The 27,848-nt window shown below is 31.0% G+C and overlaps 1 protein-coding gene across 1 annotated transcript in view; it reads right to left on the bottom strand.

The window, feature by feature from the left end:
* TMPRSS15 (transmembrane serine protease 15) overlaps positions 1-27,848 on the bottom strand; it is a 142,367-nt gene that overhangs the window by 26,903 nt on the left and 87,616 nt on the right. Inside the window, exons 15-19 of the mRNA XM_051990586.1 lie at positions 17,121-17,210; positions 15,265-15,390; positions 11,585-11,725; positions 3,457-3,567; positions 1,808-1,940 (exon numbers count right to left, since the gene is read on the bottom strand). Of these exons, the coding sequence (XP_051846546.1) occupies positions 1,808-1,940; positions 3,457-3,567; positions 11,585-11,725; positions 15,265-15,390; positions 17,121-17,210 (601 nt within the window). The remainder of the gene's footprint in view (positions 1-1,807; positions 1,941-3,456; positions 3,568-11,584; positions 11,726-15,264; positions 15,391-17,120; positions 17,211-27,848) is intronic.

The following is a 27,848-nucleotide window of genomic DNA, read 5'->3' as shown; positions in this document are numbered from 1 at the left end:
AATTCTATTTAAAATAGCTTCAGACTTGGGAGTTTAGCTACCAATACACACACACACACACACACACACATACACACACATACACACACACATACAGAACATAATTAAAAATATTTTTCCACAATAAAACTAGATTTAAATAATTAGGAGAAATTAATTTTTATGGATAGACTGAGCCAGTATGAAAAAATGACAATAGTACCTAAATTAATTTACTTATTCAATGTCCTATCTATCAAACTACCAGTGAATTACTTGACAGAACTAGATAAAATAATAGTGAAATTTATCTGGTCAAGAATATGAAGAGAATCAATTAAAAAAAAAAAAACAATGGGAAAGAGAGTGGTTTAGCAATACCAGGTTTCAAATTCTACTACCCACCAATATTCATCAAAATAGTTTTGTACAGGGTAAGAAATAAAGAAGTCAATTAGTGGAATAGATTAGATACATAACATAAAGAAACAAATGAACACAGCAACCTAGTGTTTGATAAATCCAAAGATTGGGGCAAGAGCTTACTATTCTACAAAACTTTGGAAAACAAAGTAGTCTGGCAAAAATTAAGTATGTGAGATTACAATGTATATAAAGATAAGCTTAAAATTGGTACCTTATTTAGGTGACATCAAATAAAAGGTGATAACATAAACAAATTAGTGGAGCACTGAAGAAATTACTAATCATATCCATGGATAGGGATATTCATGATTTAAGTGCATAGGAGATTAAATGAATAATTTTGATTTCATAAAATTTAAAAAGTTTGCATAAGCAAAACCAATGTAGCTAAAATGAGAACAAAAGCAGGAATCTGAGAAAAAAAAATCTTTGCAGAAAATTTCTCTGATAAAGGTCTCATTTCTAATATATACAAGAACTATATATGTTATACAGGAACGGAGTAAAATTTACAAGAGCCATTCTCCAATTGATAAATGGTCAAAGGATGATAATAATAATGGAAGAGTTATACTTGATTCCACCAAAGTCAGGATGTTTGTCCAAGAATTTTGTTTTAGGCAATAGCATCTTTGATTTAGGACTATGATTGTAAATCTCAAGCAAACAATTTTTGTTTCCAGATCCACAATCTAGGAGAATGTCTTGAACACATAGTAAATTCTTGTTTTAAATGTCAAGTTTCCTTCTTAAAAGATCTTTCTGTAAAGATTTGTACTTTAATTTTTTGTCATGGTAGAAGCCAAGAATATATGTACGTTAAAAAAGTTATGAGGTTCAAACGTCAAGAAGCATATAGGTTCAAATAACAGTTTTGTCCATTTACCTTGTTATTATAGTTATACACTCTAAGTTCAAAGAAAGGAAAAAGGCTTGGACGAAGATATGGGCTGCAATTTTATACTAATATGTATCAACATACTTTTATTTAAGAAAGGGATTTTCAGCTTGGTGCATATAACTGTGTTTTTGATATTTCATAATACTGATTCTAATACAACTAATTTCCTTTGAAATTTTATATGTTTTATGTTTTTAACAATATTATTCTGAGAAGGAATCCATTGGCTTCATCAGACCAACAAAGGGGTCCATGATACAAACTGGTTAAGAATTCAGGTCTTGGTTTAAAAAGAAAAAAAATTAAACATATATAATATTTAGATGACAGCCTGGTTTATTTCTTTAAATTCAAGAAAATAATAATAGTCATATTTTATATTTGCCTTTTACCATTGTCATATATTTGATTAACAATCCAAAGAAATAGGAAGGGCAAATATTTCAAACTTCTCAAACCCAAGCATGATTATCAATAACAGCAATGAATAATATTACTCACCCTAATCCTAATAAGTGGCAAACATCATTTGAAAGCTGATTGGTCCAGTTTTCGGCACAAGCCACATGCCATTCGTTGTGAATCCTGAATTGCACCAAGCCATCAACACTTAGCGTGCCATTGGCTAGCTGAACTAAAGAAAAACAAAGTATCACAAGAATAGTAAATAACGTCCTCTGAACTAAAAATAGGACGTTTGTAAATTTGTATAATTAATGATTGACTATATCCAATTGAACTGATCATGTGTGTGAGGTGAAGATGGTCAATAAAAACTTTACATGTTACTCTAAAATGAAAACAGGACAAAGAAAATCCAATAAAACATAGAACAATGTGCAGGTTATGTAAGGCAAATAAATACAATTAAAATTTAATCTTCTATAGGAAGCCTTTGCCAATCCATCTCAATTATAGTGCTTTTTCTCTGTTATTTCCTATTCATCCTATGTAGGATATCTTTGTGATTATTTGTTTGTTGTTTCCTCCATCAGCTGGTAATTTCTCTGAAAACATGGACTGTTTTTTGTTTCTCTTATATTAGAGCTTAGTACAGTGCCTGGCACATTGTAAATACTTAATAAATACTTGTTGATTGATATCAGATAATTCCTGATATTGGGATACTAATTAAATTTCTAAATAAAATTCACATTTCATGGGGAAGAGATTAAAGAGGAACATCATAGTTATTTCCTAGGAATTTTATACATGTTACACAGAGATTTATATCTCACAGTGATTGAGATACTTGTTGGATTTAATTGGGTTACGAATGGATTTGATGATGAACTTTGATTCTAGGGTAGAAGTGTTCTATTTCTGCTTTCCTTTGTAGGCTACCAGTGATTTGGGACTCAGGAAGGTTAACTGTAGGCAGAAGATCAGAAGATTGTAGATCTTCACAAACAGCAAGATGTCAGGAGGAAACACTAGATTTGGCATCAGAAAACCTAGATCTGAATCCTGAATCTGCTACATAACAGTGCAAACATAGGAAAATCATTTAACCTCAGTGGCCTTGTTTAAAATAAGCAGGAAGACATTCCTTCTACTTCAAAATGCTATCATTTCCAAATATAAAAAGGGAAACTTGAAGAAGGCCTATGAATCAAAGACCAAGACAATAAATGGGAGAGAGCATCATGCTAAGGCTTTCTCTGCTACACAAGCAAGACAAAAAGCTGAAACATTTTCTCTGGTTAATAGAGGCACACAAATGGATCATAGAAATATCCTTACACACACAAAAATACAAAATAATACTCCAACATTCTCCATTTCCCCAATACTATCATTGCAAACCAAAAAATGCTTAACATTTATTTACATGGGCATTTAGGGGACACAGTCACTGCCATGCCCGAAATCATGAAGACCTGAATTTAACTCTGACGCCAGGTAGCGTATTACTATGGGCAAGTCACACATGGGCTTCAGTTTCCTCAACTATAAAGTGCAAATGAAAATAGTATCCTCTACCTCCCAAGGTTGATGTGAAGATCAAATGAGATGATATATGTAAAAAGACTCTCAGCACAGTGTCTGGCACATAATAAGTGCCATATAAATGCCAACGACCTTTGTAAGATATGAATTACAGGCTCTAATAAGAGGCTTTCCTCGTCTTCTCCAATAAAAATACATACCACAATGTGTTTCATCTGAACCATCAGTACAATGTTGATAATTATCACAAACATTAGCAGGTGGAATGCACTCTCCATTCATACATTGAAACTCATTTTGCTTGCAGAGTTCTAAGAAAGAAAAAAAACTTACTTCATAGATAAAATTATTAATAGTATTTATAGCAAAAATATAAATAAAAATACAAAATGTTCTTTTATCACTTTAAAATCAGAGTATTGCTATGGAACATAGATTTGGACCAATGATGGCTACTTGCTGAAGCAATGTCATAGTGATTTGAAAGATTTTCAAAGTGAATTTTGGAAGAACATAACTGATTCTATCTTTTTCTGTATTAACAATTTTGTTATACAGGACTTCCCATAAACTACAAAATTAGACCTTCACTGTCTTCTTTTCTCTTTCTATCTGTACAAAAAGACTTATTTGCTAAAAGTGGAAGATTAGAGAATCTTAAGAATTTCAGGGCTTAATTGTACATGTTTAACATATATTGGATTACTTGTTGTCTAGGGGAGGGGTAGAGGGAGAGAGGAAGAAAAATTTGGGACACAAGGTTTTGCAAGGGTGAATATTAAAAACTATCTTTGCATGTATTTTGAAAATAAAAGCTATTTTTATTAAGAATTTCAGGGCTTCTTTGTGTGCCCAGTGGATGGTTCTTTTTGGCTTAATGAAACTAGCTATACTAAGTAAATAATTCTCTTATCACTGTTGCAAATTATATATATATATATATATATAAAATTTTAACAAGTACTCTGTTGGATATATATATATGTGTGTGTGTATATATATATATATATACATATGTATATATATATGCATACACACACATATATATATAATATATATATTATTTTAACAAGTACTCTGTTGGGCTTTTTTCCCATATAAATTATTTTCTTTTTTTCATGCTTGTTACTTTATGATTGACACATTTTCCATCAACAACTGATGGAACAGGCCACACTCTGAGTGTAATAAAATCTTTTTCTGACTCAGACTTATTAGTGTTAGCAAGTCAAATGGATAATATATTCATGGGACAAATCTGGCAACTTCAAATGGAATTGGATGATCCAGCCCCACTAATTAAGATCTTCTGGAGAAAGGTAGAGCTGGTAAAATAGTACTTTTGAATTCCAAATTGAAACATTTGTAAAAACAAGTTAGGGTTTGTGGGTTTTTTTTTTTAATTCTATAGTGTCTGTCTTTTGCAATGGAATCATCTTATAAATTGTCTAGAACTGAGGCAAAAATCAATTAAACACTGATTTCGTGAGGAGCACAACACTATCATACAGTATTTGAAATCAAGGACTTGACCATGAACTCTAATACTCCAATGGGAAGACCTTTTCTAATTCTAGGTGAATATCCGAATCAAGACTAGGTTCTCTTCCCTGCTCCCCTCTCAAATTTTGTGCCTTTTTTTCTTACTTCTTACTGGGACAGAAGCTAGACTTATCTTATTTATCTATCTGTCATTGGTGTTCATTGAGTATTCTGACTACACCTCTGTCTAAAGCCTCAGGTAATTTCTGGTCTACTCTGGTATCAGGTACTAAGATACCAGGAAGCATTTAAAAACAAACAAACCACTATTCCTGGATAGGGCAGAACAAGAGGAAATTCTGTTAAAGATCTAAGTGGTTTTTTAATTTGATTGTTGGGGAAGGCTAGTTCTGCTGACTCAGAACTAGAAGGATCCCTATTATTAATAACATAAAGCTGATATAAACTTTAATTCTGCCATGAGTAGTCTGTCATCATTAAGGAATCTAGCATTTTTGTTTCAAAACATTTTCACTATTTGGAAAAAAATTATATCCTAAGCAAGACTGGTCTAAAATTGTACTTTTTGAGCTCTGTCAAACTAACTCGCTAGCCTAAAGTTATTTTATTAAACAGCCCAGGCAAATATCTAGTACCTTGGATTGTAAAATTTCACACATTTTAAAGGCTAAAATGGAAGCTAAATGAAACAAATGGCTAGTTCTTTTGGGGAGACCTTGAAGTGAATAAATTTGCCAACTAAATTAATTTTTTTTTAAATTAACCTTAATGAAAAGAAATATCCAACTTATTTTGAGGTTTCTCTAAGGCCCGAGTGCTGATATTCTGTCATATTGTCCATCCCTAATTTAGGAATATTAAACCCATTATTTATTTAAGAAACAATAACACCCTTTACAAAAGTCTTCTCTTGAATGGCAAGAGTCCTATTAAGTCCTCTTGCTAAAGTTATCTTTAATGAAAGAGATAAGAAAACTTAAGAGGAAAGAGGGATAGAGAACCTGAGGGAGAAATGCCAACTATACAACTGTTAGCTGCCTTGCAGCAGGATTCTTGGCTGAGTCCCAGGGACTTGGCAAAAGAAATGCCCTTTTCATTTCAGGAATCTGGCCAATTCTAATGTTGAACTGTCTCCTTTACAATATACTTTGATTAGAATATAAGGAAAGGAATGAGAACTTTTCTGTCAAGAAGAAAAAGAAAAGTTTAAAAAGCTTTCAAAAGATACAATCTAATTTCTATCTTCTCAATTCAGGCCAAGATGAGATTACAGAAATAAAGACAGATATGAGAGAAGGAAATCTTTCTCTTCAATTGCAGAAATTTATGGTACCATAAACTATTTAGAGACTATCCTTGTGAAACCTTCTCATAAGATTAAGGATGAAATAAGAATGTCCATTTTCACCACTATTACTCAATACTGTATTAGAAATACTAGCTATACTAGTAAGACATGAAAAAAAGAAATTGAAGGAATAAGAATAGGCAATGAGGAAACAAAACTGTAAATAGTGCACTTACAGAACTCTAGAGAATCAACTAATTAAAAACTTTAGTAAGTTGTAGAATATTCAAAAAACCCACAGAAATCAGCAGAAGTTGATAAAGAGAGAAATTCCATTTGAAATAACTGCAGATAGTATAAAATCCTCAGGAATCTATATGTCAAGATAAACCTACATATCAATTGAGAAATATTAATTGCTCCTCAATAAAGTGAGCTAAGACAATAACAATCTGGCACAAGCTTGGAAATGAAATGGTAGGTCAGTGGAATAAATTAAGTACATAATACACAGTAATTTAGTTTTTGATAAACACAAAGATCCAAGCTTTGGGGGAAAGAACTCATTATTTGACAAAAATTGCTGGGGAAACTATTTCTAAATAGTAGAAATTGGGCATAGATCAATATCTCATACCATAGACCAAGATAAAGTCAGAATGGGCATATGATTTAAACATATAGTGTAATAATATAAACATTAAAGGGTCAAGGAAATGTTTATCTGTCAGATTCATTAATAAGGAAGGCATTTATATCAAATAAAAGATAAGAAGAATTTGGGAAGTAAAATAGATGATTTGACTATATGAAATTTTTGAAAAGTTCACAAACAAAATCAATGCAACCCAAATTAGGAAACAAGCCAAAAATTGGGGGAAAATGTTTTACAGCAAGTTTCTTTGATAAAGGTCTCATTCTTAAATATATAAGGAGAAGAATCAAATTTATAAAAAATGAAAGCTGTTCCTAATTGATAAATGGTCAAAATATATGAAAAGGCAGTTTTAAGAGGAAATCAAAGCTATCAATGGTCATATGTAAGAATGCTCTAAATTACTAATGATTAAAGAAATATAAATTAAAACCACTCTGAAGTACAACCTCACACTATTAGATTATTTAACATGATAGAAAAAGAAAATAACAAATGGTGAAGGAAATATAGAAAAGCAGTGACATTAATGCGCTATTTGGGTTGTGAACTAGTCCTACCATTCTGGAGAACAATTTAGAACTATGCCCAAAAGATAAGCATACCTTTTGATCCAGTAATATCACTACTACATCTGTAAACTTAAAGAGATTTTTAAAAAGAGGAAAAGATATCTAGTACAAAAATATTTATAGCAGTTCTTTCTGTAGTGGCAAAGACTTGGAAATTGAGAACTTGCTTATTAATTGGAAAATAGCTGAACAAGTTGTGATATGTGATTGTGATGAATATTATTGTTCCGTAAGAAATGATGAGGGGAAAACCTCAGAAGACCTATTTGAATTGATGCAGAGTAAAGTGAGCAGAACTCAAAGAGTTCATTATGTGTAGTAAGAGCTATATTGTAATCATGATGAACTGTGAAAGACAGATGCTCTGATCAATATAATGATCCAATATAATTCCAGAGGACTCATAATGAAAAATATTATTTACTTCTAAAGAGAGACCTGATGAACTCTGAATATAAATCAAAGTATACTCTTCACTTCTTTCATTTTTCTTGCTTTTTTGTGGAACGTGGCTATATATTTTTTTGTGGAATATGGAAATATATTTTGCATGATTTCACATGCATAATTGATAGTACATTGAGAAAACTTGGAACTCAAAATTAAAAAAAAATATTCAAAGTAAATAAATAATTAAATTTATGGGTAAAATGTAATTTCTTTACAATGAATTCCCAAATTTTGAATTGAAATCATTTTATAAATGCAGAAATAATTATTCTTGTAAGTTTTTAGTCATCACTTTGTAGAGTTTTTTAAAGGACAAATAAGAATAAACAATTTACTGAAAATTACTAATAGCACTTTTTCTTAGTGATATAACATTGGAAAAGAAGTTGATATCACCAGCTAGAGAATGCTAAGAAAACCTTAGAGAACAAAAAAAAATAAATAAACAAGTAGTTTCATAGTCTGCAGTTTGGAAAAAGAAGTTTCTTTATATGAGAAAACAAAATTTATGAGAATTTTAAAAAAATACCTCCGTTTTACTTTGAACATTTTTAGTATAATTTTATTGACATTTTTAATAGTTTTGTATGACAAAATGAAAATATTTGTAACCCCTGAAGTTTCTATTTTGTAAGTTAAAGTTTTGTAACTAATTGGTATTCTATAAGAAAACTTGCAGTAAATGTACCAAGACTCTCCTTTTCTATGGAATGAAGGAAATCAGTTATGAAAGCAGGTTTGGAACATGATTGAAGAAAAATAAATGAATACACATATAGATTAAGGGACTGACAAAGTAGTGAAGTTAAATATACTGTTAGAGCATGGAAAGAGAGGTTTGAATAAGAAGGATTTGAAAGAAATTTGTGAACACTATATGGAGAAAGGTTGGTTAGAATTAGTTTAGAGATTATTTTCATTATCTCTGAATTTTATTTCACTGATTTAGTTATTTTTGTTGATGTGTAAAAAATAGCTAACTTTAAACTCATTTAAGTTAGAAGTGTTAGTCCTATTAAGATAATTGTGATATTTGATCCTCACTAAAGTTAGATAAGACCTTAATGAAAAATATAGTTAAAATTTAATATTAGGTGATGTATTTGGAAACTGTAAGAATAGGAATTATACATGTAATTGCATCAAAATTAATCTGTGCTGGTCTTTGAATGAAATCAGTATAAAATGCCAAATTTTATAGATGACTGAAATAATTTTCTCTCACTGAAATGTCATTTGACTGAAAACAAGGTTTGTTTCAGGCTTTAATTCCATAATATTGTTTATGTTATTATCATGCTTCCAATTTTTCTTGCACTGTGATTTTGGGGAAATAAGAAGTATGGTTAATAGTTGATACAATTGCTTGATTAACTCCTTTTATTATTTAAGTATTGTGGAATTATGAATCTAATTCACTTATTAGATATTTTGTTATTATGAGTAAAATAACTGCCAAGCATTTAATTGAATATGTTTTGCTTTAACATAACTAATCAGGATAATTGCTTAGTGTTTGAGAAAAATACAAAAAACTTTGTAAATTCTCCTAATTTGTGAAGTTCCTTAGAAACTTTTCAGATGCTTGAGACCTTCTATTTGGGCAGATTTAGAAAATTTTTCAGCTCTGCAGAAAAATCGTCTATAAAAAAACTGTATATAATTAGTGAGAATTTTGTAGACTTTGAGAGAGTAAATTGCATTACTAATTGATTATTTATGAAAATCAACTTGGATAGAATTACATGTGGAACAGTATAGATTAAGTTCAGCTTAAATATTTTTCTTTTTGCATTAGAAATTAATATATGATACCTTAAAATGTCCAGGCTAACAGAAGCTATTATCTTTCTAAATTTTGAGTGAATTATCATAATAGCTTTTTGTATAAAATCTCAGAATATGATTTATTTTCTTACTCTTTTACTAATTGTTACATTGAGATCTCTATCTGTGTATCTGGGAGGTTTTTTTCTTGCTTTTTAGAAGACATTTTATGCATTTGATTAATACAAAGAATCAATGTTTTTTAGACATTGTTTTATTTTAATTGAATGCTATTTTGACAACAAGAAAGATAACTGTAACTTGTCCAAAGCTGTGATTGGTAAAATTTGTTATTTGAAGTAAAATCTCTTGGGGCTGTAATTTGATATTAACTTGAGTTTTGAATTCAGGTATAATTGAATTATGATTATTGGTAATCTACCATTTAAAGGAAATGTTATGAGTTACTCAAAGAAAGTGGAATCTGAGAATTGCTACAAGTAAATATCAGTACTTGGGAAGGTTGAGAAGAGAGTAATGGAAGGATTCTCTTGTCTCAATTTCTCCATTGTGCTTTTTCTTTTGAACAGAAAAATTTTCCATCTGATTAACCCCAAATGTGTTAACAATTCTGAAAAATAGACTCTTTCAAAAAATTAATTATGGTTCTTACCTGGAATCAAACAGAACTAAGGAAGCTTTATCTTACTATGTCTATGATAGTTTTGTCTATATCCTTAGGAATAGTTTTGATATTGTTACAACCATGTCCTTTACTCTCTTCATAGCATGGTCCTGGCAGGTGAATTGTTAAGTTTACTTTTTATAATGAACTTGTTGCAATATTCAAATATCTCTGAGTTACAATAATGGTATGCAAGTATAAAGGACCTTATTGCTTTTATTTTTATTATTCTTAATTTGTGGCTACTACTTCTTTCATTTAGATCAAATTGGATTCTTAGGTTTGATATCCCCTTGCTAAGGTTATATATTCATATATAATATGATATTATATGTGATATATAATATTATGTCCTTAAAGTATTTAATTCTTTCTTAATATGAGAATAATATATATCCCCAAAGAGGAAAATATATGCTACATGATCAATATGCTATATGATAAATTTAATGTAACCTTTACTTTTTTTCATTATTTCCTTTGATATTCTTGACTTTTTGTCCTTGCAAATGAATTTTGTTATTAATTTCTCTTAATCAGTAAAATTATTTTTGGTAATTTAATTGGGATAGTGTTGAATTATAAATCAGTTTAAGAAAAGTTGTCATTTTTATTATGATGGTTATGTCAATCCATGAACAATTAATATATCTCCAATCATTTAAAACTAATTTTATTTGTAAGTTTTTTTGTAATTTGGTTTGTTTTGGCAGGTATACTCCCAGGTGTAAATACTGTGTAGAGTTATTTTAAATGGGATATCTTTTACTATATCTTCTTGCAGAGTTTGGCTTGTGACCTACAAGAATATTGATGAGTTATGTGGATTTACTTTATATATTGTTACTTTACTAAAATTATCAGTTCAACTAACTTTTAGTTGAGTCTTTGGAATTTTCCATTATATTGTCTGAAAAAAGAAATAGTTTTGTTACTGCTAGGATTTCCAAAATAATATTAAATAATACTAGTGACAATGGTCATCCTTGTTTCACACCCGATCTTACTGGGAAGGTTTCTAGTTGATCTCCATTATAAATAATGCTTGCTGATGATGTTAGAGATTTTTTTTTTAGTCAAATTAAGGAAAAATAATTTATACCAATACTTTCAAGTGTTTTTAATAGAAATGAGTGTTTAACTTTATCAAAAGCTTTTTCTATATCCATTGATATAATTCTATGATTTTTAAAACTTTTATTATTGATGTAATCAATTATGATAACAGTTTTCTTTAAGTTAAACCATTCCCACATTCCTGGTAAATATTCTCTATGATCATAATGTAAAATTGTTATAATATATTGTTGTGAGCTTTTAGTTAGTAGTAAATTTAATTTAATCCTATTTTAAATCCAACATTTTCAAAATATTTCCTGATATGTTATATGTATCAAAGTATACTTACCTGGCATTCCTAAGTGATATCCAGTAGTGAAGTTGGCTAAAAACCCTCTTTTATTTAGTAATTCATCAGTGATGAAAAGCACAGTCATCTGGTTTGTAATGGAGTATACATCCTTTACAGGACCTAAGCCTGTGTACACAGCTGTTTCCAAAGAAAAATAAATTTTTAGTAAATGTATGCAATGCTACTTCAAGAAACTATAAAACCTAAGAACCTGGTCCATTTAAACAAATATGCCAATTAATTCTTTGATCTTTTAGAAGATCAATTTTTACTTCTTTGTGGTAAAAAGAACAAAAGATTTGAAGCAGTGATTTAAATCTTCATTTACTAGCTATGTGGCTTTAGACAAGCCACTTAATCTATGTCAATATGTTAGAATGAATGATTAAGGTCAAAATAGAGACAGATCAGTTTCAATATCTATTGGTGGGTATCTCTGTTAAGAAATCACCATCAGGATTACTAAAAAAAATTGCTTTATCTTGCAATTTAAGAAAAATTTTGCTGATTCAACTAAAAAGCAAAATTCCCTCACTCTCCTACAACCAATCACCTCTGGAAAAGTAACATATACATATGCATATATATGCAGTTTTACTTGGCAATGTTCCCAACATTTTTTTTTTACCCTTTTTATTGACAGAACCCATACCAGGGTCATTTTTTACAACATTATCCCTTGCACTCACTTCTGTTCCGATTTTTCCCCTCCCTCCCTCCACCCCCTCTCCAAGATGGCAAGCAGTCCTATACATGCTAAATATATCACAGTATATCCTAGATACAATATATGTGTGCAGAACCGTACAGTTCTCTTGTTGCACAGGAAGAATTTTCCCAACATTTTCCAAAAAGCTTTAAGATGATAAATTTTGCCAGAATAATTCAGGCCTTAGTTATGAGTCAGAGGGTCTAGGTTTGTAGTGGTTAGAGTGTTGGGCTTGGTGTCTGGAAGACCTCTGTAACCCTGGGCAAGTAATTTAATTTTTGTTTACTTCAGTTTCCTCATCTGTAAAATGGAGGTAATAATAGAATCCGTCTCTCAGAGTTGCTATGAGGATCAAATGAGGGAATAATTATAAAGTGCTTAGCACAATCTCTTGTGTATAGTAATCATTAGATAAATGTTAGCAATCATCATCATTATTATTATCAAATAGAGATAAAATTCTAGAAGGAAGTATGAAAGAACAGAAGTAAACAATTAGGCCGTATTGAGTCCTTTTATCAATGTGGAACTTAATAATAGTTTATTAACTACATGGGCTAAGACTGAAACTGAATTAGCACAAACTGGAGGACAAAAGCACCCATGTTTTAGTCATACTAGGAGCAGTTGCTGTGGGAAATACCTTGCAATTGTCACTAAATTAAAATAGAAGCTGGTACACTTAAGAGGATTTTCTCATAAAACTGATAATAGCATACTGTATTAGAGGGGAGGAGGATCTTGCTGCTGATCATAAAGATGGAAAAACTCCTTACATCACTCACCTTGGTACTGAAATACTATTTGACGTTCACCTACCTTTTGAAATTACACTTTTACTATATCAAAAACTGGACTTCAATATTTCTTATCAGCAAAATTAAGGAGCTGAACTAGACAGTTTCCAAAGTGTCTTCATCACCAAAGCTATGATTCAATGAACATCTGAAGCTATCTAATCATATCCTTTTTGATTTTATAAGCTCTAGACTTTAATGATAATGTTTATCTTTAAGTTTTTCAAGAAATCACTCAATTCAGTGTTTACTAAGTGCAAAGTGCTGAGATACAGAGATCAATAAGACTTGTCTTGCCATCACAAAGATTATACTGTATTGGGAGGTGTGGTGGTATATGGAATCTATATGGACAAATATCACAAAAGATAATGAATGTTGTGGACAAGGGATAATAAGCCATTTGAGGTCTGGGGTGGTTTTTGATTTTTATTTTAAAAACTTAACCCATAGAATAATAGATACAATAAATATTTATTGAATTGAACTGAATCCGGACAAAATAAGAAAATTTTAAAAAGTAACATTGTCAGTTGGAGATCAGAAAAAAAAAAACTATGCAGAAGTCTCAAAAGAAAATAAAGATTCTTTAAAGTAGAGAATAAGAGGAAATATACTCTAGAAATGGAGAATGGGAAAAAATACTGCATAAATTTATAGAATCAGGAAAAAATATGTAGCATTTAAAGAGTAACTGAAAGTCCAGTGCAACTAGATGTGGAATTGTGATGGGAAGTAATGTTACATACATCAGAAAATTATAGACAGATTGAGGAGAATCTTAAATGTCAGGATAAAAAGTTTGAATTTTATCCTGTAAATAATAAAGAGCAATGTAAACTGGCAAGGAATGCCATAGTCAAGTAAGTCTGTGCTTTAGGAAGATTACTTTGGAAGGTAGCTATATTATTGAAAGGAGACAGGAAGTGGGACATCAATAAGGAAGTTTTTTAAATACTCCAAGGTGAAGATCTGGGATTAATGTCTGAGTTAAGTAAAGACAAAATCATAGATAACAAGCACGAAAAGACATTAGAGCTCATTTGGTCCAATTTCCCCATTTTTAAGAATAAGAAACTAAAGCAATGATTTGCCCAAGATTATATAGTAGTTGGCAAATCAAAGATAATAAATAAGTCATCAAACTTCAAATCCAACTCCATGTCCATTACACTATGTAATACTATGTAATTACTCTGTAATTACATTATGTCATGGTCAGATGTAAGAGATGATGAAGTGAAATTGACAGGATTTAGTGACTGATTATATTTGGGAGATCAGGGAGAAAAAAAGAGTAAAAAATAATTCTAAAGATTTGAATTTTAGTGACTCATATGATAGTGGTAAAATCAATAGGCATAGGAAAGTTTGGTGAATTCCCAATCAATAGATATAGGAAAGTTTGATGAATTCCCCCAAAGAGGAAGATGAAGAGTTGAGTTTGGGTTTTTCAGCTATAACTTTTTTTTTGTGGATATATCTATCAGATAGTTGAAATTGTGACTGGGAGAATAGTGATAAATATCTAGATTCAGAAGCTACATCATTTCTTATGATGGGACAGAGATTATCTGTACAGTCTTCTAGCCAATATTAAATATCTCCAAGACCACATGGAGGTCAAACAATGTCTTTTGATAACTTTTTCCAATTTTTCTAAAACATTTTCTGCGAGATATACTAGTAAGCTGTCAATTAAATCCATATAATGGAAAGAAATAAGATAGATGCCTGGATGATGAGACATACTGTTTCTTCAATATCTATTTCATATGGATTTCAAAAGGAATATGGAAGCTCACTGGATAGAATGCTGGGTCTGGAATCAGGAAAATCTAAATTCAAATCAAGTCTGGGCAAATCATTTAACCTCTGTTTGCCTTAATCCACTGGAGAAGAAAATGGCAAACTATTCCAATACCTTTGCTAAGAAACTCCCATAGACAGTATTGATGAACTATAGCTAGGGTCACAGAGTTATATATAACTGAGCAACAACAACAAATAAGAGTATATAATAAATAACACACAAGATATAAAACATTTCCCTGATCTTTCATCCTTCCTAAAAAAGGCTATATAGAATGAGTATTCCTGTATGAGCCAATCAGATGTTCTGAATTCTATGCTAAAATCTTTGCTAAAATGATGCAATGGAAAGCACTTACCCAATAATGTGGAGTTGTCACCTTTACCATCTCTGATTTCAACAACATCAGCAACATTTTCTAGGTCAAATATATCAAAATGAAGTTGGATGTTCTTTCCTTTTTCAGCATTTAAGTACCAGACACCTAAAATATGATAAATACAACAACTTAATTTAGAGGTACAATTAATATTTTAGCATGATCCAGAGAAGTAGTTTTGGCTGAGAAGGATTTCAGAACTCTTTCAGGATAACTTTTCATTCATGAACAGCTAACTTCATAATAACTCTGATTAGAAGTAACATACAGATTTAATAATGTTATTTCAGGTGAAAGCATAAAATGAATTTGAAACTTTTTGCTATAATTTATCATATTGAATAGAAAACATTCTTTTTTCTTCTATTTTATTTTTTCTATGAAGTTAACAAATATATATATAATGTTTGACATTTGTAATGTCAGACTCCAAATCCAACCTTAATTCTATTACATCATCTTGCCTCTCAAGGAATAGACATAAAAAGATAATATAGAAGTGAAAGGACTTAGCAACTGATTATATGTGAGTAATCAGAAGGAATAAGGAGTCAAAAGTTTTGGTATGCTGAATTTCTATTTATAATTCCATTTAACTTTTCTTCTAAGTATTTACTTATTATACTATTATATACACATAAGTATTTGTTATATATAGTGCCTTTAAGGAAAATTTATCTCCCCGTTTTTCTTTTCTTTTTTTTTTTAATCATGCTTATTTTGTGCTATCCTTGTCTAAGATCCTGATTATTACCTTGCTTTTTTTTAGTTCAGTGGAATAGAATACATTTTGTTGCAACTTGTTATTTTACTTATATATAATTTTTAATTTCTACAAGTTTACTTGAATGTATTTCTATACCAACATATTTCTTTTTTTCTTTCTAAGTCAATCTACTACCATATTACATTTTATAAATGAGTTTATTCCATTCACATTTATGACTATTATGCTTATTCATCTATCCTATTGTCTTATATTTTAAATCTCTTTAACACTTTAACACTCTTTAACACTTGCCATCCTTTTTACGAAGAAGAGGACAGTGAGATAAAAGAGTTACCTAGTTACCTATTCTTGATGCAGTTTGTCTTCTCTCCCTTGTCCTTCTCTCTCCTTGTTTCAGACTATAATCACAGGTTTTAATTTTTTTTCTTTTCTTTTAAATTTCACGTTGGCACACATTCCTCCCCCCTCCATGACCCAACCCCTATAGCTGGAGTTTGTCTTACTTATCATCAATCTCAGAAACTATATTCCTGTTTATTTTCTATTCTCTCTTCTAATGTATTTCTATGGCAAACTTTGTGTGTTCTGTTCTCCTTTTTCTTTCTTACTACCTTCCTTTCATTCACTGAAAAAAATTATTGTAATTAATGAGTCATCAGTACAGTCCTACACTTAGACAAAAATCTGGGAACTTTAGTTTCAAAGGAAAATTCTCTTCTTTTGAGAATTGCCACATAGTATTTTGTGTAAAATAAATGCACAATAGATATTAGTTGAATGAATAAAAAATCATATGTTTTACATAAAAATTATCTTTTGATCCATTCTACAGAACTATTTTCCATAACAAACAATATTCAATGCTCTTGGTTTTCTTAAAACAAACCTTGATCCATTTCTTTTATTTAGGTAGATTTGTCATATTCTTCATCTTTTTAGGGCTGTTGGTAATATTTTTCATTATCTTGTTTTTTTCCCCTAAACAAACATGTGTAGTTTACATTCTATTAAACTATATCTGCTAAGTCTGTAACTGATTTTTAAATTTGAAACAATAATTTAAAAATATCTAATTCTCTGATGATAAGAAGAAATCATGACTTACAGAAAGCTTGATTGGGGTAGTTATTTGGATAATTCATAGAAGAAAATGTTGTATTTGGTTCCCAAAGTTCCTGAGGGCCTCCACAGTCAGCTAAAAGAGTGAACATTGAAGATATATTAGTAAATTGCTGTTGGTGGATAGTGAGAGAGTAAATAATTTTCAAGTTATTATCAAACTTTACTAACAATGAAATTACACAAGAATGTGTAAGTCAAAAGAGATTCTGAAATATATATATATATATATATATATATATATATATGATTTTTTAAAAAGGAGAATTAATGAAACTAACTTAATAGATAAAAATAAGTTTAGAATGCTTTTATTTTTAATAACAAAATAATACTTGGGGAGTTAATTAGTTTCTTCAATAAGTAGACACTATTAACAACACTCTTTCCAACTAAGGCCAAACTTATCTGCAGACAATATGGGTAATTGCTTTTGATTCAGTTTGAGAGATGCTATAAAGTACCTTTATTTCTTCCCAAACTATAACCATCAAACTAATTTTATTTATTTTTGGTACCTAAAATTATCCTTATTAGTAATTAACTTCTTCATACTAAACTTTACTCTTTCCTGCAGCTGATTCTTTAAAAATGAAAATTAACCTGAAAGATGTATCACCTTAAAATTTTAACTTTATTGCAAATGAATTTTATCAGCTAACTTTCCTATAGATCAATGGACATGTGATAGAGGAGATATTCAAAGGTAAATTTCATCTATTCCATAAGCCTGTTTAAATTTGACCCCAGTTCCAGTATTCTTCATGAGTCTAGATAGAAACCCAGATCATCTTTAAGAAAAGTCTGAAAAGACCTATATGAATTGAGGCTGAGTGAAGCAAGCACAACCAAGAGAAAATTATACACAGTAACAAGAAGATTATGTGATGATCAACTATACTGGACTTGGCTCTTCTTAACAATGAGGTGATTCAAGGCAATTCTAATAAACTTGGGATGGGAAATGCCATTTGAATCCAGAGAGTAAACTATGGAGACCGAAGTGGATCAAAGCATAGTATCTTCATCTTTTGGGGTTTTGTTTGGTTGTTTTTTTTCTTTGTCATACTTTTTACTCCTTTTGGTCTGATTTTTCCTATACAACATATTAAATATGGACATATGTTTAAAAGGATAACACATATTTAACCAGTATCAGACTGCTTCTGTTTTGGGGAGGGGAAGGGTAAGGAAGGGAGGGAGAAAAATTTGTAACACAGTTTTACAAAAATGAATGTTAAAAGCTATCTTTACATATATTTAGAAAAATAAAATAATATTTTAAACATTTTTTTAAAAAGGAAGCCTGAATTATCTTTGTTTGACTAGGAAAATTGAACATAGACTTCCTGTGTGAGTACTACAAATGTATTAGACACAATCATAAACTTCATTACATCTATTTCAATTACCCTATAATCATTTAAAAATTTTGTTCTCTTGCTAATAAGAAAAAATCAAATCACAGCTTTTTAGTTTGCTATTATCTTTAAATCATAAAACTGCTATTTGGGTCTTCTACTAATGTGTATTAAATAATTTCCATCAGGCTCTGATTGAAACAAGGCAATCATTTCACATTTCCTTAATCAATTCACTTTCCCATTCATCATATAGCTCTTCCAAACCTTTAGATCTCTCCTCAAGTTTCCCATATTTCTTTCTCCCTTCTCTTTCATTCCTATACCACAAAAAGGTGGCCTTTTTTTTTCATTAGGATAATTCTTCTACATGCACAAATGATCCTATTCCATCCTGTCTCTTACAGCATACTTCTCGTGGAATTGTACACACATATACAAAGATTTCCGTGTCGTTAGAACATTCATCAGGCTGTGGTTGAAATGTTCAGGTTGTAGATCCCTTTGAGGGTAGTAAGGAATTATCCTAGATTTCTCAACACTTCCCCAGCACTCTCAGCTGCCTCTTCCCTCTTACAGGCTGAAATAATAAACTCCTCCCCAAATGTCAGAATTTTTCAACTGGCTTCATTTCTCACCAGCTGCTCTGCTTGCTTTTGACTTTATGGATTTTGTGCTCCTGCGTAGCGTTTTCTCTGGTGAGTCTCTACTTCTTTTGTAGCTTCATTTTATATATTCTTCTCCCCTACAAAATTCTAAGCATCTTAGGGGCAGAGGGCTTATTTGTATCACCAGAGCATAACACAGTACCTGGCACACAGAAAATATTTAATAAATGTTTATTGACCATCAATACCAACCAAAGCTAACTTTCCTTTGAGCAGTGTGTTTTCCAAATCTACTTAGTTCTGAATATGTCCTTATAAGAAATAAGTTCATTTCCAAGTATTCTTCTTATATTTTAGCAACTTTAATTCTTGGCTCCTGGTGGGATATGCCTTCAGTATAAGATTATGTTTCTAATAAAAGAAACATGTTATCTATTTTCTAGAGATAAAAAGTCAGTGAAGACAAATTCTATATGTTTGCTAGAATAATAACCCTTGGATAAAACTTAAATTGGCTTTGCAGAAGGTAACCTCTAGTGTTAAAGGCCTTGGGAATTGTGTTTCTTCTGACTTGAAAAGAGAAGAAGCTAATGGGAAATGACTGGAAAGCAGAGATTGCCTCCAACACTAGAAGTTTTTGAGGATCTTTTGAGAAAGGACAAGGAGATAAGAGGAAGGTGACAATCTTCACATAGTGGTAGCGTGACTACAGTGACTGGTAGTACCTAAATCTTCAATTTTCTTCTTCAAACATAAGAAGCATATAACTGGTGACTTCTAAACAGACAAACAGAAAGAAATATAATTGTACTTTTTTAAAAATTTAGTGTACTTACTCTGATGATTCGAGTGCTGAGAAAACAAATAAATAGGATTTATTATTATTATAAAATAACAAATAGGTATTTGTCTCAGTCCTCTTCTTTATTTTAGATGGACATGACAGACATCCATTCCTAATTGTGTCTTTTTATTTTGTTAAATACAGTATCTACCTACATTATTTCTAATAGACAACTATTTAGGGACAGCTAGATTACATAATGAATAGAGTACTGTACCTAGAATGATGATAGATCTTGAGTTAAAATCTGGCCTCAGAGCTGTGTGACACTAGGTAAGATACTTAATCTCTGTCTCAGTTTCCTCATCTGTGAAATAAGTATAATAACAATACCTACCTCCTAAAGTTGTTATGAGTATCAAATGAGAAATTATTTGCAAAATGTTACTGTGCCTAGCACATAGTGAATGTTGTGTAAATGTTAGTTATGTTTATTGCTATTTACCTATTGTAATTGTTATGTATTTTCTGTGTATGCTGCTCATTTCTCTATATTTGTAGTCCATTTCTTTGGTTGTCACACGTAGCTTTCATTCTTTCTATAGATATTACCATACTCCTTCATGTGCTGTTTTGGATATGACATTTACAACCACATTAGTTTTTCTTGATCTATTATGAATACCTTATTTATAGTTGGTCAGTGTTGCTTCCCATTTCTGATAAACATCATTTGTTTGGTACTGGTTAAGAAATGTGTGTATGTGTATACACACACACATATAGATATACATACATACATAGATGTCTATGTCTATTTTATTAGAGAAATTTGATACAATTTTTTTCCTAGTGAACTACTTCATTTCTTATCCTAAAATCTCTCCTTTCTTGTTCCTCTATGTTTGTTATCCCTTTCCTTTTGGGGTTTTATTTATTAGTTCCTTTTTCTCTATTACCTTTTTCTGATTATATACATTTTTCACCCACCTCCTTTTTTTCCCTCTTTCAAATATATTCTCTTTTCCTCTTTTCTCCTTCAACTAATCCTGTTTATTAGTTTGTAAATTTTCATTTTTTTACTCCTTTCCAAGAAGGATTTCTTTTGCTTTTTTTCATTATCCAGCTTCTCTTTTGATTAATCCAGACTTCCATTAACTGATTTATAATACCTATAATTATCTGGATTCCCTTTTCTTTGAATTACTCAAGCAAACAAAACTTGTGAGATATCCATTCTAGGTGCTCTCCTCTAGGTGGTTTCTTTTATGCCTCATAGATCTTGTCCCATGGATTTTTTTTTTCCATTTCACTTTAGACTTAAAACAATACCCATTATTGTGTCAGAGAGGACAATGTCTCGTGGTTAGGCTCCTCTACCAGTATGGCATGGATTATAAATCTCACTACTGATCTATACCTCTTCTGCTTACTTCCTACCCCATCTGCCTCAAAATTTCCTCCTTATATGTGTTTCCATTTCCCCAGATTTTAGATTCCCCAGATGATAACTCTTCACCTCTCCAAAGAGGACAAGTAAACTTTTCAAGCACCAAATCCCCCATGTCATACTAAGTGTAAGGTCCTTATCTCCTTTCACAGAGCATCTCTCTTCACCTATACTAGCATTCATCAGTAGGATCTCCTCTGAAAGCAAGCTGAGAATTCTTTCATTTGGAATTTCATATTTAGAAATTCTGGGCAGTTCTCTTCTATTATTTCTCTTTTTATGCTAAGGTTTTATGTCCTAGTAAATTCTTCTGGGAAACCAATGATTCTTAAAGATTAGTGTGGTTTTCCTCAATTAAATATCAAATTTGAAATTTTGAAAATAAAAGGGGAGATTAATAACATTGAAAATAAGAAAATTATTGAATTAATAAATAAAACTGAATTGGTTTTATTAAAAATCAATAAAATAGATAAACATTTAGTTAATTTGATTAGAAAAAGTAAAGAAGAAAATCAAATTGTCAGTCTCAAAAATGAAAAGAGAAAACTTTCCACCAATGAAAAGAAAATTAGAGCAATGATTAGGAGTTATTTTCCCAACTATATGCCAATAAATTTGATAATCTAAATGAAAAAGAGGAATACCCACAAAAATACAGATTGTCCAGGTTAACAGAAGAGGAAATAAGTTATAATAAATTTATTTTTCCTTAAAATGATCAGTAGCATCTATTTAAAGCCATCAGCAAACATCATATGTAATGGGGACAAACTAGAACGATTCCTACTAATATCAGGAGTGAAACAAGGTTGCCCATTATCACAATTACTATTTAATATTGTATTAAAAATGTTGGTTTTGTCAATAAGAGAAGAGAAAGAGATTAAAAGAATTAGAGTAGGTCATGAAAAAAACAAATTATCACTCTTTGCAGATGATATGATGGTATACTTAAAGAATCTAGAGAATCAACCAAAAAACTACTAGAAACAATTCAAAACTTTAACAAAGTTTCAGGATACAAAATAAATCCACATAAATCATCAACATTTTTATATATTACTAATAAAGTCCAGCAGCAAGAGATACCAAAAAATACTCTATTCAAAATAATTGTCAATAGTATAAAATATTTGGGAATCTATCCAAGTGCAAGTCAGGGACTATACAACTACAACTACAAAACACTTTCCAACAAATAAAATCAGATCTAATGAATTTGAAAAATATTAAGTCCTCATGGGTAGGCTGAGTTGAATATAATAAAAATGATCATACTACCTAAATTAATCTACTCATTTAGTGCCATACCAATCAAACTCCCAAGAAATTATTTTACAGATCTAGAAAAAATAGTAACAAAGTTCATCTGTAAGAACAAAAGGTCAAGAATTTCAAGGGCATTAATGAAAAAAATGCTAATGAAGGTGGCTTAGCCTGCCAGACCTAAAACTATATTATAAAGCAGTAGTCATCAAAACCATTTAGTACTGGCTAAGCAATAGAGTAGTTGATCAGTGGAATAGGTTAGGATCACAGGACAAAATAGTCAATGACTATAGTAATCTAGTGTTCGACAAACCCAAAGACCCCAGCTTTTGGGTTAAGAACTCACTATTTGACAAAAAGTACTGGGAAAATTGGAAACTAATATGGAAGAAATTAGGGCTCGACCCATACCTAACACTATATAACAAGATAAAATCTAAATAGGTTCATGATTTAGACATAAAGAGTGATATTATAAGCAAATTAGAGGAACTTAAGATAGTTTACCTCTTAGATTTGTGGAGAAGGAAGGAATTTGTGTCCAAAGAAGAACTGGGACTCATAATTGAATACCAGATAGATAATTTTGATTATATTAAGTTGAAACATTTTTTTTTACAAACAAAACTAATGCAGACAAGATCAGAAGGGAAGCAATAAATTGGGAAATCATTTTTACATTTAAGGGTTCTGGTAAAGGCTTCATTTCTAAAATATATAGAGAACTAACATGAATTTATAAGAGTTCAAGCCATTCTACAATTGATAAATGGTCAAAGGATATGAACAGACAATTTTCAGATGAAGAAATTAAAACTATTTCTAATCATATGAGAAGGTGCTCTAAATCACTATTGATCAAAGAAATGCAAATTAAAACAAGTCTGAGATACCACTTCACACCTCTTAGATTAGCTAAGATGACAGGAAAAGACTAGGATGAATGTTGGAGGGGAGGTGGAAAAACTGGGTCACTAATACATTGTTGGTGGAGTTGTGAATGGATCCAGCCCTTCTGGACAGCAATTTGGAACTGTGTTCAAAAAGTTATCAAACTGTGCATACTTTTTGACCCAGCAGTGTTTCTATTGGGCCTATATCCCAAAAAGATCTTAAAGGAAGGAAAGGAATCCACATGTGCAAAAATGTTTGTGGCAGCCCAATTTGTAGTGGCAAGAAACTGGAAGCTGAGTGAATGCCCATCAGTTGGAGAATGGCTGAATAAGTTGGTATATGAATGTTATGGAATATTGTTGTTCTATAAGAAACCATCAGGAGGATGATTTTAGAGAACCTGGAGAGACTTATATGAACTGATGCTAAGTAAAGTGAGTAGAACCAGGAGAACATTGTGCACATCAATAACAAGATTATACAATGATCAATTCTGATGGACATAGCTCTTATCAACATTGAGGTGATTCAAGCCAGTTCCAATGGTATTGTGATGAAGAGATCTATCTGCACCCATAAAAAGGATTGTAGGAACTGAATGTGGATCACAACATAATATTCTCACTCTTATTGTTGTTGTTTGCTTGCATTTTGTTTTCTTACCCATTTACTTTTTTTTATCTGATTTTTCTTGTGCAGCAAGAGAATTGTATAAATATGCTTATACATATTGGATTTAACATATTTTAACATGTTTAACATATATTAGATTTCTTGCCATCTAGGGAAGAGGGTGGAGGGAAGGAGTGGAAAATCTGAAACACAAGGCTATGCAAGAGTCAGTGTTGTAAAATTATCCGTGCATATGTTTTGAAAATAAAAAGCTTTATTTAAAAAAAAGATTAGTGTGGCTTTTTTTGTGCATCGTGAATATATATTTTTAATGTTCTTGTTTTTTTCTTCTCTTCCAGATTGCCCTGCACGTTTGTGTATTTGTATTCCCTATCTATTGTCTTTCTTGTTTCCCTGGTGAGACTTTTCATCTAACATTTCAATATTTCTATTATTTTTCTGTATAGCACTTAAATTCTGCTTTCACAATTCTCATTTCTCTTTTGAATCACTGAATGTGTTGTAGGTTCCAAGAAATTCATATTTCTTTGATAAGATAATTCTAGAATTTAGCTACATAATTCATTGGAGTTTTTATTTTGGGGTCTCTTTAAGGAGATGATTGATAAATTCTTTTCAATAACTATTTTATCTTCTGGTACTAGGACATAAGGGCAGTTTTCCTTGATGATTTCTTGAAAAATGTTATCTAGGCTCTTTTTTTCATCATAGTTTTCAGGTAGTTTAATAATTCTTAGATTGTCTCTCCTGGATCCATTTTTCAAGTCAGTTGTTTTTCTGATAAAGTTTTTTACATTCTTTTCAATTTTTCCTTTTTTGTTTTGTTTTGTTTTGTTTGACCAATTCTTGATACCTCAATAAGTCATTCACTTCCATTTGTTCAATTCTAATTTTTAATGAATTATTTTTTTCAGTTCAGTTATCTTCTTTTGCATTTGGCCAATTGAAGTTTTAAATCACTTCTTTTGTTCATTGGGTTGTTTTTCCATTTTACAAATTCTTTTTTTCAAGGACTTGTTTTCTTTCTCCATTTCGTCAAAACTATTCTTTAAGGAATGTTTTTTTTTTCAGATTTTTTTATATTTCCTTTTCTAGAGCTCTCATTTCCTTTTCCCATTTTTCTTCTAACTCTCTTTTAAGATTCTTTTTTAATTCTTCCAAAAGAGCCTTGTGAGATGGAGTCCAACTTACATAACTCTTTGAGGCTTCATCTGGAGATGTTTTGCCTTTAGTATCCTCAGGATTTGAAGTCTATTCTTCTCTGTGTCCATAAAAGCTCTCTATGGTCAGAGCTCTTTTGGCTTTTTCCTCATTTTCAAAGGTTAAGATCTGGGAATCTTAGGAAAAAGGGAAGATTGTCCCAAGCTTCCTCTACAGATAAGAGTAGCTTCATGCTCCCCTGGGGTTGGTGCTACCAGCTTCCTTCCTGTACTGGGTAGGCATGGCCAAGCCTTGTGTTATGCTGAGGTACAGGGACTCACTATTTGCCTTCTGTAGTTGTGTTGGAGGTCTCACAGCTAGTTTCTGATCCACTGGCTTCTCAACTAGGACAGAGTAGCAAACATTGCTATATTCTTCCAAAATATCTTCTGCTGGAAGTTTGTTATTCTCCAAATGTTTGCTCTGTCATTCCAAAACTATTCAGAGGCTTTATCTGGTATTGACCTGAGGGATGCTAGGAAGAGCTCAAAGACCTGTCTACTCTCATTCATCTTGGCTCCTCAATCTTTTTATCTTTAACTACTTATTCCATCAATTTTGGAAGGTGGAAGGTATCTCCAAAATGCATTGATACATATATTCAAGCTGGAAAAAAAATCCAGTTTGGGAAATAAAAGCTGTTTTCCCTTATCTTTCTCTGCTATACAAATTTTATAATGTCCACTGCATATGTTCAAAACAGTAAACCACTGACTACCTGACTTGAGGCAATCCAGGACATTTTGAACTCTTAATATAGTATGTCAGTGCACATTGCTGCTAGGTTGGTTGTTGTTTTATGCAAAATCTAATAGTCTACATACATATATTCTCTCTTCTTTCACCATCTCTATAACTGATTCTCCAAAGTCAAATATCTCAAACTCTACTTCACTGATTGAATCATTTGATTCAGGTTTCCTAATGGGATTCCTTCTGATTTTCACTGGATCTTCTCCATGGATTCTAATCATTATTTAAAACAAAATGGGTTCTACTTAAATTCTCTCATTAAAATCTGTCCTTATCAATTCACTGTTTTTCAAGCCTTGCACACTAATTCCAATTAGATATCATTCTTCTCTATGGGTTTATAGCCCTTATTTCTACTAATCTCCATAATCTGATGTCTACATAGAGAATAAAGTCAATTGGCTATTGAAATGCAGAAACCACAACTTTATACTGTATCTACTTTGACCTTTCACTATTATAAAAACATTTTTCAAGTTTTTGTAAAGAACCCATATTATATCTGGGTTACCAACCTATCATTTTTCCCTGTTCTTTTACCAAAACCCCAAAACTTTTCCATTTATGTGTCACCATTAATCTTCTTAATGGTATGAGAAATCCTCCAATTTATTTTTTAATGAAATTGACAACTGTGTAATCCAGTTTTCTCAGGAAGAGATGGCTTTTCTGTTAAGAAAGTTTCTAATTTTGGCCATTCTGCCATGACAGTTTCTAATCCTTTAAGTCCAATCAGGTGAGACATCTGTAGCTGATCCAGTAATCCCTCCCCTTTCTTATATTCACATAAGTTTTCTGCATATGACATAGGAGCAGTAGCACTAACCCTTCTGACCCTCTCTTTGATGTATTAGTGATCTTTTTTTCACTGACAGAGTAAGTTTACCTTGGATTTGGCTAACTGACCTAAGGATATTACATCTCCCTAGATGCCTACTTAGCTTTCTACTAATAGGCAGTTAGGTGAAACAGTACCCCTATAATCAGGAATCAAATCTCTTCTCAGATATTTACTAGCTTTTTTGATCCTGGTGATTTATGCCACAACCTCTCTGCCTCAATATTGTCATTTTTAAATTGTAGATAGCAATAGCAGCTATTTCCTTGGGCCATTGTGAGGATCAAATAAGAATATATATATAGTTCTTTTCAAACAATAAAGTTATATAAATGTTTACTTATTAATAAGCCAAATGTAATACCAAAGTTGAACTTACATGCTATGTTTGTTATCATCTTCATTTAGTAATGTCACAAGTTTATTATATAACTTGTGTATCTCTACAGAAAATCATAGAGCAAACAAATATATGCCACTTCCTACCTATATTTTGTTTGGAATATTAGAGATTGATATTAGGGCTGCTAGTATACACTGTACATGTTAAATGTTTACTGCTTTTGGTATCTATACATAGCTTGTTCTAATCTTTCTTACTCTAAAACATTTATAATGTCTTCATTCTCATGCTCAGGGTCTATTCTCAATATTATTGATCCTTTCAGAATATTAGCATTTAAAAAAGGACAATGTACTCTAAGTATATCTTAAAGATTCACAATATTTATCCATTATGCCAATATATAGTCAATGATCACAAAAAACAATTCATAAGCTGATCAAATAATTTAACTAGTTTATTCAGATTTATAAAGGTTTAATATTTATAAGCAATGAAGTAGTAGGGTGCATCTGCACAATGGAAGTTAGCATACAGATAAAATTGGGGAAAAAAATACCAGAATTAAGAATAAGAAA

The sequence above is a fragment of the Antechinus flavipes genome, chromosome 3 (genome assembly GCF_016432865.1).
Source record: "Antechinus flavipes isolate AdamAnt ecotype Samford, QLD, Australia chromosome 3, AdamAnt_v2, whole genome shotgun sequence".
In the NCBI taxonomy this organism is placed as follows: domain Eukaryota; kingdom Metazoa; phylum Chordata; class Mammalia; order Dasyuromorphia; family Dasyuridae; genus Antechinus; species Antechinus flavipes.
This window is presented reverse-complemented; position numbering and strand designations above follow the sequence as displayed.